This window comes from Rhea americana, unplaced genomic scaffold, assembly GCF_003343005.1.
Source record: "Rhea americana isolate MKP2758 unplaced genomic scaffold, rheAme1 scaffold_76, whole genome shotgun sequence".
In the NCBI taxonomy this organism is placed as follows: Eukaryota; Metazoa; Chordata; class Aves; order Rheiformes; family Rheidae; genus Rhea; species Rhea americana.
In genome coordinates, this window is record NW_028186934.1 from 907,570 (window position 1) to 919,311 (window position 11,742).

The following is an 11,742-nucleotide window of genomic DNA, read 5'->3' on the forward strand; positions in this document are numbered from 1 at the left end:
AGGAGCCACACAGCTGAAGTCTCCGGTAGAAAAGTGGGTGCTCATATGCTGGGGAAARGGGCTCCTCTGTGCATCTGGTCCACTGCAGCCCCGAAACTCCCTTCAGGAGCTGCAGCCATGTGAATGCTGTGCCTTGAGACGGCCTTTTCAAAACAACACCGTATCTAATCTCAGGGGTAGGAAGCAGCACTTGTGAGAGGGAGTTTTCACAAAGAAAGTGTATACATCTGCTTTGCCCCTTATCAAAATTTCCTGCTTGTCAGCTTCCATCTACTTCCCTCCTGCTCCGCAGCCCCCTCCGGGCTCTGATTTCATCTCTTCCCTTTGTTCACATTCCTGCACCTCCACTAACCCAGGGATGTTGAACTCCAGCAGGGAAACTCGAAAGTGCTTGGCTGCATTGTCTGGGCAGTGCTTTACAAAAACAGCGTGTGCAGTCTCTGCTATCCCTGCCCAGCTACTGTGCTCCCTTTGGGGTAAGTCCCCTCAGAGCCATGGAACCGCCCCAGACAAGCTCAGCAAACAAACAGCTCCGTATTACAACTCTATGCTTCTGCTCCTGATTTTTAGGCTGGAAATACAGACAAATATACAATGTACGTATACCTCTGCAATAGGCACGTATGCAGTCAGACACCGGCAGGATCCGTGTGATCTGCCATACCTCTACACGTCAACTTTTTGAGGAGCATGTGCAGCACAGCCAAGACTTTTCCCAAAGAATCTGACTCACTCTGAATGCAGACATACATGGCAAATCTGAGATTTCTGCATGCATGACGGGCTGGTAAGAGCTACAGCGTATGCACCATGACATCCTCAAAATCACCTTGGGGAAAATTTCTGAAAGAAGAAAGAGGATATGACTGGAAAAACCCAAGCTGTGTATGGAACATTTGCAAAATACCACTAACTTCCACCTGAACATCTTGTAGAGATGAGGAAATTACTACTTAATAATAGGCTCCATAGACCAGCTGCTGCAAAAGCTCTCTGAACAAGTAGCCATTGCATGTGATATGTTTTAACTGATACAAGATTAAAAATAGCACCTCGTCTTTGCCACAGAGTGGCAGTGGTGGTAAATGTGGCCTAAAAAAGCTGAAGAAGAAGTGGTGAGGTGCAGATCMGAGCACTCTGCGGATCTCCCCTCCAGACAAGAGTCTCAAGCGTATTCTCTCCTCTTGGGCAATGCTGATAGAGACAACCCAGATAACCTTCCTGCCTAGATCTGTAACAGCAACTCATTGTCTTCTAGTATCCATTGTCTCTAATCTTAATTAAAATAAAATCCATATATCCATCAGCTATCAGCAGCATCCTAGCCCTAGCAAACATGCTGGGCCAATAGCCCTGCTGCTCAAATTACACAGCTATTTCACAAACCACCCCCTCCAATTTTACTGTTTCTGCTGATAACAGTGAGTTCAAAGGTTCTGTGGCTCCTATTTCAAGAGCCAAGCTATGGTTTCAAAAGCTCTCTTCAGTTAAAATAGTTAACCCCCTGATGACGTTCACAACTAAGCCCTGAAGTACACTGTTCCCAGCTTCACTTTCTACCTTTCTCCCTGCAACGYGTTGGCAGGGGGAAAAAGTGCCTTTATTTCCTTAACTAAGGCAAATAAGGTTGGGTATTAGCATGGTATAACTGCACGGTATTTTAAAGCCAGCTCTAAGCTGGCTGGTCCAAAGCTGGAAGGAGTATGACTGTGGTGGTAAGAAGGTGTTGAGTGACTGACCATCATTCCCACRCCGGGCTTCTATCAACGGGGAGCTCTGGTGGCAGTGGTGGATTAAGGGCTTCTCACCCTCACTGCAGCGCACTGCCCCTTAAATACAACAAAACCATTCTACTACACCATAAATGACATTTGGGAACTGAGGAAGTTCCTGGGTCAGAAAGGGGCTGGGTGGAAGATGAAAACTCTAAGCTCGCATTGCCACTGGAGCCCAGGGACTGCCAAACCTCAGTCTCAGAGAAACTGCTCGTAACGTCTTCTAAACTGCCTCTGATTTTCTCCGAAAAGCAAGGAAAATGAGGCCATGGGGAGCCTTGTGCAGCTGTGGGCTGTCTGCAGGATCAGAGCTGCCYGCTTAGCACTAGCTCCGATTTCACTGAGCCGCATGATGGTACCAACAGACACCTACTTCCTGGGAGGCTCCTCAAAACGTAACTGCCTGCAACAACAAAAAGGCATTTTGGCAGAATTTGGTATTAACTGCTTCCCTTCAGGAAAGAACATTGCTGAGTGCCAAAGTGCTAGTAGCAATGAAAGTGAAAATGAAACTTAAAAAAATCCCTCTGAAGGAAATCWGTGTTCACTGTCTCCTAAGCAGCAGCTCTTCTCCAAACGAATATCCCATTAGATAAACATTAGGCAGATGCCCCCCTTCCCCCCATTCATCTGACAGATGAGTTTCAGCAGCCTGAAAAAGATCTATAATGATTTACAATAGGGCTGATAAAAAAGCTATTCACAGAGTCGTCTTTTTTCTCTGAAAAGCGTCAACCTAAGAGAAACCAGAGTAATGAGCCAGACCCAGCCTCTGCACTGGCATAACTAGGGGGGCAGCTGGGAGAGCAGGGAGCCCTCCCAATGGCACAGGATGGGGAACCTCACTCAGCCTTGTTGAGGTTGAACAAGGAACCTCACTCAGCCTTGTTCCTTGCTGAGTCAGCTCAAGCCACTAACCCAGAGGAGATCTAGTTGGCTTTTTTGGCTGGATTAATGGGCTGCATTGGCTCTGATGAGCACTGGAGCTGATCCAAGATCAGCAGCAAGGCCACATAGCCAGGAGCAGAAGAAACAAGGTTGTCCTTTTGGTGCAGGGGCAAAAGGCTCAGACACCTCCTGGAATTTCTTGCAACCACAGGTCAACATCCGTGCTGCGAGCTGGGGAATCTGGCACTGGGGAGAGAAGTATAAATCTTTTATCAGGGCTAAGAACCGAACAGACAAACTGCTAACGCCCTTTTCTCTAAGGACAGTGAGCAACAGAGCTGTCCGGGGTCCGTCCCAGCAGCTGGCGCAGCGCAGGAATAGCAGAGGACCTCATAGCTGTCTCCGATATCAAAAAGAAGCAAAACAAAGTGCCTCATATGCATATATGTGCTGATATCTGACCACCACATCGTAACTGCACCCCTGAAGYCAACAGCGCTTCGTTGGAAGGAGCAGCTAGTTGTGACACCTCTCTCCTGATGTTTTTTTCTTACAAAATCCCATCTTTGACATTAAAGTCCACTTTTTAAAATTAAGCCCTTGAGTGACTCTCTTACATGAGACCACTCTGTTTCCACGTTGCTGTCTGCTACCAGAATACTTTTGGTGCTATAAAGGGCTCTCTGCTGAGAAGTATGCTTTTATATAGTGGTACTTCTTTTCTAGGTGATTAAGGGTCTAATTGTCCCAAATACATGCTAGAACTATAGCCTTATAGAAGCCAAGGAAATCAAGTGCAACTGCCTCCAAAATTCATAGAAAGAAACATATTATTTTAAGCCACAGCAAGCCCTAGATAATTGTTTAATTAAGTCATTTATGGAGGTGATTTTACAATCTAACTGTGCTGAAGAACTATTTTTACAAGCAGATTGCAGCCATCAGTTATTTTTCAAGTGCCTTCTTGTGGCATTTCTTCCTAGTTATAAAGAAATTACTTTTATATCTATTTTTTCCACAYGACCATTCTGTTGCAACACACTCAAATTTTTCTTTCCCCAAACCTCACAACTCCTTAACCAGCTTAACCAGTATAAATTCTCTGAAAGATGAGACTAAAGCAGTATAACCTTTTACTCAGGTAGAAGTATTGACAAGAACTACTAAATAATGCCAAATTCCTTGGCCTTGCATGTTTTGCCRTGACTACATGCTTTTGCGGCCTCTTCACTGTTGAGTAGAGCTCGTACTTACAAGCCCAGCTACTGCCTTATAGTAACACATCTCAGGGGCTTCTGTAAGACTGATCTCACATCTTGCCAACTTCAGTTTTATGCRGAGCTCCCCCATAGCTGTCTATGTATGTCCGTGTCTCCTTAACAAGTCACAGGCAGCCTTCTTTGTGACAACTTCAAGTACTGATTCTGCCAAGCCAAAACCATTTACTCRTGATTTTTTCAAAAATCATTAGCAAAAAGTCTTAAAATGGTTTTACTCTTGCAAAACATATTACAGGCAAGTCTGAGTTCCTTTGATATCTGGTTTTATGTTTGAACCCCCCRGGTATGCCTAGACTGTGCTTCCAATCTTCCCTCCTCCACATTAAAACTTTTTTTTTTTTTACTCTTTTTCTACCAAAATTTAAGATCCTTGGTCAGCTCTAGCAAATAGGCCTTGAAAAAGGTCATCTATATCAAAATTATGTCATCATATGAACATTTTATCTGGAAGAAAAACACTTTTAAGTGTTTCCTCCCATCCCTTGCTACCCTTCATCGTACTTCCAGTGGTGTCCCCACTGTAAATCACATCACAGAACAACTAAAACCAAAACAACTAAAATCAAAACAAACTTATAGGAAGTGGGGCACTTTTTTTCCACTCATTTCTGTGATCTGTCTTTACACAGTGCCCCCCGCTCAGGTCAACCCGTGTGCAGTGACAGCCTATGCCCAGCTGTAAAGGAAACCCTGGTGAGACAGTGACAACAGGGAGGTCCATGGGGTCCCCCTCTGCTCCCACGCAGCTGCAGGGAGGGGGCTCACGGCATCTAAGGAGCTCCTATTTCCAGCTTCAGGAAAACTCAACAATCCTCTTGGAAACTCCATCTGAAAACATACAGCTTCCTGAAAAACTGCCCACTCCGGTCTGAGGAGAAACCTGGGAGAAAAATGCTTGATAGGACTTAGAGTGACACTTGTCTTTGTGCAGCACTTTCTTTCCAAGTGTTGACTTATTAAACATTATTTTCAAATGGGCTTTATTTGCGTTACCTGAATAAACCCTTCTAGTTAATAAATTACTTAGCAACTTTGAGTGACCGGAGCAGTAGTTAATCTATTGATAATTCGACATTTGTTCAGACAAACAAAAATAAGAGGCAGTGTCTGGATGAAGCTCAGATGCTTGCTGGCATCTGAAAATGTGTCTGGCACCTGCTTGGTGGACTCAAATCTCAGGGCTAGCTAAAACTTAATGGGGAAAAGCAAATGCTGCAGTTCGTTTAAAATGAAGTTCTGGGCTGCCTTTAGCAATCACTGGAGTTGTCACAGCTCTAAACCATGGATTTRTTTTAAATACTTTGTTCTTCACTTCGAGACTTCTTACATTAGATATTTATTGTCAGGATTCTTTTCCAGCTTCCTTCCCAAGTAAATAAGGAAATCCTGTTCAAAAGAAACCAGGGAAGTGTTTGCTATACTTTTTTTTTTAATTCCCAGGCACTGAAGTTCTTGTTTTACAAACTGATGTCAGTTTGAGATTAACTTGAACGATTTGAGTAATGAAAAGAGAAAAACTTAGCCACAAGAGTAAATACACTGCAGCTTAGTGAAGTATACTGCAGTGTACTTTGAGTTAAATATTGCTATAGTTAAATAGTTTTCCAGTTAAATATTACACAATTTTGGAGTAGAAACGATGAAAATAGAAAGCATGTTGACCYGAGAGACAGCTTCTCTTTCAATTCTTCCTCCTGCCTTTTCTGTTTACTGAATTTCAGTGCAGTACAAGCCCAACAAAACAGCTTGCACCTGGCAAGATCTGCTGCGTGTAAACAACGCTTGGCCAGGCTCCGATGGGCCGGCCTCTTTAGGTTCCCTCCCTTCAGCCRCCAGGCCACAAAACTGTTTTAATACACTGTTTGCTTCTAGCTATAGGGAACTTCTGCTCCCAACTATATAATGACCCATTTTTCAGGACAAAAGGAAAATATCTTTGCTGCTCAAAGTCACCAGAAATACAAAGTGGCCACAGAAGATCCTGGTACACATAAATATAAAGGTAGTGCTGTAACTTCCTTATTTTATTTGCATGATATTTATACCATAAATACAACTATTTTTTATCACTACTATATGTCCAGTGAAGATTTCATTGACATCTTCACTGTGTCCAGTGTGTCCTTCCAGGTTTGCCTGAGGTCATCCATGACTCAACAGTGTGCACAAATAATTCCAGATTTCCTCCCACTCTGCACAATCTCATATTCACTCCGTCTGCCACCTGCTTCCTATTCCCCCACCTCTGAAGGTCCCTTCTAATGCTCTTGGTGGTCTTGACTGACAATCTGACAAGAACCACATTTGAGATGGAGCAGATAGCACCAAACTGGAGGATTAAGGGAGTATTTCCTGAGCCGGAGAATCACCATACCCCACTCCCAGAAAGTCTTTTGTGTCCTACCCTTGAGGCTAAATAGTTGGAAGATACACAGCCAGATTCTCCTCTTGTTACTGCTTTCTTTGTTTTTAATACCAATTAGGCAGCAGGAAAGACTGAACAGCTGAATCTTTCTAGTCACTGGCATAAAGTCCTTCAACAGATGTAAAAAGACCTATTGTATTGTAAAATAGAGAGTATCCAGATTAGAGTATCCACACTTCAGCAGTCATCCTGGAGCTAGACCCATGTGTCAGAGATGAGAGCAGCCCACAGGACTCTCCAGCATCTGCACTGGGGCTAACGCGGAGACCAGTATGTGTACCGGCACCTCACCCTCCGCCAAAATCTGCCCCAGAAAGACAAAGCGGCCACCAAGCAGCCCCAAAACCTCCACAGAGGTGTGAAACAGTGAAAAAATGCAAAAAGGCGACATGCAGCATTGGTGTCTCCTGAAGTGACGTGATCCTCCTGCTACAAGCATTTAAATAAGCGTAAATACAAACAAAGCTATTCCCCACGGCCATTACTACGACCTTACGACAGTCGCGCTAGCGTAAATACAACTACATCAGGCCAGGCCAAGCTGAGATAGCAAGAAAACTAAGGTTCTGCTGGACAGAGCTGAGCATTTAGCTTCACTGCATGTTTCTAGCTAGAAGATATAAAGTAACTTGCACAGTTAATATAGTACAAATACACTGCCCAACCCATTTTGCTCTTCTTTTCTGGTTATAGGAGGAAGAAAGGCTTTCCATGCAAGTAAGAACAGTCCCCAGTGGCTTCCTCTGCTTCCTCGGCACCCATAGCGTTTGGTGGCACRCTGGGAGACCACGTCCTGGTGGGAGCCGCGCCGCTAACAGCCCTCGGGAGTACAAATGGCAGTTCCCTTAGCGAGGCAGCAGCAATCTCATTAAATTCTCTATCAACTTGTGTATTGCTTTTAATCTGTCCCAGGAGGAAACTACATCCCAGGCAAAGTCAGACAGATACATGACAGATGCTTTACCATGAAGAAGCTTCTGAAAAGAATACCTTTTTTTGTGTGTACTTATCTGGCACCCTAAAGAGAAATATTTATCCTCCATTAAAAATGGAGGTTAAAGGCACTCATCTWTGATAAAGTTAATCAAATTTAATGCTTCAAGGCTTAAGCAGATTGCTTAGCAGGACTTTGCTATATGTCAGAAAAAAATTACTATTCTTTGTAAAATGTTACAGAGGCAGTTAGGTATGTTATGCATTCCATCCTGCTTCTCTGGAGCTGAGGCTGCAATGAACCYGTTTCGACGTTATTACTTTGTTAATATAATACAGAGACAGGCTCGCAGGCAGCTGTAAACGTCCCTTTTGTTCCCACAGCCGGGACCCTCGGCGTTGTCCGGTGCTTCGCGCAACCCAGTCCTGGAATAGCTGCACGGCCACATCCAGCCTCAGCGCCTCCAGCCGGAGTGAACTGCGTCAACCTAAGTGATCTCCAGGGACACATAGGTAGAGATATATATATATGTATATGTATATATGTATATGTATACACATACACACAGATATATATAGCCCTTACGATGGATCCATCATTCAAATGATGAAATCATTTCAAGTACTCCAAAATTCTAGTCTACTGCAACAAAAAACACGYTTCTTTCCCTTTTAAGCCTCAGTGATCCAATAAATTAACTCAGTGCCCAGGACAGTGTAAAGCACAAGAAAGCTGAGGTTYTGGAGATGCTGCAGACAAACCTCGAACCTATAGTTAATGATCTTGGGAGGACTTACTAAACTGGAGAATATTGCTTCAACGTTCTTGGCAAATCTCAGTGAGGGAATTACCATCCAGTACACACGCTCCCTTGCATGAATATATCTGCTCTTGCAGTACAAACCGAACAAAAGAAGTCCCTTCATTTTCTGTCCTAAAATACTACTGATGATACAGATTTTAAAGTGCCTGTGTTCTACTCAAGAACTGGCTTTCTAGGTATAAACTTTCTGTAGAAGGCTAATGAAGCACTATTCCCTTAAAGACGAAGGGCGCTCATGAAGGGAAGTATACTGTTGAAAGTGCCCTTATATAATTGACATAATTAATGACAAAGCTCAAAACCTAAACAGCACCCAAAGAGGTGAAAGGTTCAGTATTTTGTCAATTAAAAATGAAAGATCTGAAGTCAGATCTAAAAACATCAGTGCTACGGCGTTATTGGAGATCAGTGTGGTATGCGTATGCACATATATTCCCTGCTCTATTTATCAAATCCACTGCTCGGGGCATTGAAAGACAGACATGCCAGGTCTGAAAGAATYCATTGATATGTGCATTTGGGGCAATTATTGCTGTTATTTGTGTAACACCATATGCAGAAAGCGCATTGAACTGAGAGTGAGGTCCTTGCTCTGATCTGCTGACAGTATAAATCATGATTAAGACATGAAATYGCAATGGTTTGCAACTGCCAGTGAAAAGTGAGGTCTGAATCTGGCACATGGGGGAACTAACAAGCTCTCRYAGCCATGCCGTGGTCTGCTCTTGCAGAGGCGCAAAGATAAGGACCATCGTCCAARGTTAACTCAAACCTAGCTCAAAYCCTGCTTTTCGCATCTGCTCGACCACAARGCTTGACAGGGTGAGGCCGTGTGCTTTTACAGCCAAATATTCAGCTGCTGCAGGGTAGGAGTGAGTGGCTGAAGCACCACAGCCCAAACCTCCGGGTGCCAATCGATGGGAATCCTGAGTTTGGAGTTCCTTGTGAAGGAAGGACTTACGTAGYCCTACTATCCTCTAGGACAAAATGCTACATCTAGGCCATGCTCCCAAGAGATGGAAAGCCACAGCCTGACAGCGTGGCCACTGGGCTGTCCTTGTCTCCAGGAGAGCTAAATTCCCTCTTTCCTGCCGCAGCAAGAGTTACATGCTTTGCTAGCTGCGACCTCTGGGCAAATACCTGCATTGCCCCATCACTGCAACCAGTGAGGAAACACAACTACAGACTCTTTTGAGACACCCTCTTCTGAAATGTAAAACCCCACTTTCACACATTTTCAGAGCTCTTAGAAATTCCTGCTAGCCAGTCGGCTGGGGAAGAACTGCTCTCAGATACTGCRGGGCCAGAGGGTTTTCTTTATATGCCAGTTAATACAGGTCCCAAGTCTGCAGATTTCCTGCATTACCCAGGCATGGGACAGAGATTAAGGCTTATGTCTAATTAAACGGTTCACTGGGTAAGTTTTAATGGGATGAAGGAGCCTGGAAGAATCAAGAGGTTTTGCTAGTGAGCTACTTCCATGTGGCACTAAGCCAACACACAGAACTTTTTTAATGGAAGCAAACAACGTTCCCTCCCGCTGGTGTCATGACCTCGAAATTTTACTGTAGTAGAATTTCATCAAAACAGTAAYCTGATACTCTCAGAAACTTYGAAAAAAAATGTTTTCAGCATAAGYTTACATTTCTTAGAGACAAAATTTGAMTGCAGAAATTCAAATATTAAAAGTGGCAACATTCTTAAGTATATTTTACAGTGAAAACAGTTGGAATTTCAGTCTCGTATTACCCTACATTGGTGCAGAAAACCCATAAATGTATTATCATTTTACTATGATATTTTTAAGATCTGAAAAATTCAAACTGTGACATGCTCATTTTTGGAAGGGATATTTGAGYGTATTTCCCCCCATTTTTCCCCATTGTTCTCTTCAAAACAGACTTCATTCATTCAGTCTTACAACACTGACAGTAACTAAATATGTATTTAATCAGAGACGAAGACTATCCACGGAGGGCTTCAAAAGAAGAGTAAGACCACATCTTGCAGATGCCTACCAGCTGATTTATGGTTCTGGAAAATCTTATATGAACTGGTAGATTTGCCCACAAGAATAGTTCTGTTACAGTCATAGGTTGGGAAGAAAACCATGAAAAGACTATGGAAAATCAGAGAATGAGGACTAACTCCTAAGAATTAATAGTAAAAGAACTCTATAGCTYAAGAGTGTCCTGGCTTCCTTTCACTTTCATTTCTAGTCTTTTTGAAGACAAACAAAAGGAAAGTTTTGTTTCTTTTAAATGAGGTAAGATCTTCCTAACGCTTGGGAATGAAAATCTGCTAAAACCTTATTCAGGATGCAGAATTCTTTCTCTGATACAGTTTAATCAGTAATTAAATCAACTTTTTACAAGGATCTCTCAGATAAAATTTCTTTCCTATGAAATTTATGAAGCATGAAAAAAAGACATGAGATGGAAGCTGGGTTTTTTTGTAAGATTCTTTTGTGCATGTGTTAAAATCTATTAGAAACTTCTGTTGTGAAGATCATGCAAAAAAACCCTTTCCATTAAATAAAAACAAATGGAGGTTCCTCTAGCACTGCTCTGTAAGGGGCTGGGACGCTGCAAGCCAGACGAACCCAGACTATCACGCTGACTCTGCAGAGAAGTTGTAGGAGGAGATCATGAGCTCACTTTCAAGAAAACATTAATTCTCTCCATTTGATGCATGTTTTGGAGTTACACAAATTTGAATTCCTTTGGCACACAGACTAAATACTACTCAGAGCCAGACAAACAAATTGCCTGTTGCCACATTAAACAGGAATGTAGGGATCATTTTGCTATGAAAGTTTATGGTGGAAGACCAACAACTAGTTTCCCTGTAGATGGCTCAATACAATGCAGTTACATCTTCTAAAGACCATCCAGATAGCCACAAGAGGTGAAAAGAAGAGCTCTTTGTTTTAATTTTGCCCTGGAATGCTACTGAGAATTCCCGTCTGGAAGCTGCCTGCATCCTAATGCTCAGGTTAGGACTTCCAGGCTGCARCCACTATTTCAGCCTGAGTTGCAGCAACAACATGAAAGTGAATCCAAGTTTCTGTGTTTGGATTTGAAAAATCCGTTTTCTGTGGCTGCACTGTTAGCAGATCCATAGTGGTGCCACCTCTAAAGATTTTGAACCACCCAGAGCTAAGTTACGAAGCTGCTCCTRATCTAAAGGCCCCCAAACCCCACTGAAAGTCGATGGACACACGTCCTACATCACGCTGGTGCCTTTGGAAACCTTCTGCTTGAGCTAARAAGTGCGGAGAAGGGCTTGCAAGGAGGAACCGTAGAGGTTTGAAAACAAACACATAAGCAAACAACCCCCTCAAAAGTGAGTTCAGGTAGAGGATGTACGTGGTAAATCTAGGCATCCCACGCTCGGGGGTGCGGTGGGRGGGAGAACCGCACTGTCTGGGCAGCGGCAGCACTGGCTCGGGAGCTGATGGCACGGCACCGGAGCCGGCACCGCAGCGGGACTTGCCCCGAGAGGCTCCGCAGCGGCAAGGGAGCCCCGCGGCCGAGGCGGCGCCGCCCCCGCCCCTCCGCCGGCGGCCGGGGGAGGCTCCCGCCGCCGCCGCGGGGCTTTTAGCCCGGAGCCGGAGG

General features: G+C 43.9%; 1 protein-coding gene across 1 annotated transcript in view; it reads left to right on the top strand.

The window, feature by feature from the left end:
• The first annotated feature begins 776 nt into the window (after positions 1-776).
• The window catches only part of TNFSF10 (TNF superfamily member 10), a 19,609-nt gene continuing 8,643 nt past the window's right edge, over positions 777-11,742 (top strand). Inside the window, exon 1 of the mRNA XM_085322305.1 lies at positions 777-787. Coding sequence (XP_085178431.1) covers positions 777-787 — 11 coding nt within the window. The remainder of the gene's footprint in view (positions 788-11,742) is intronic.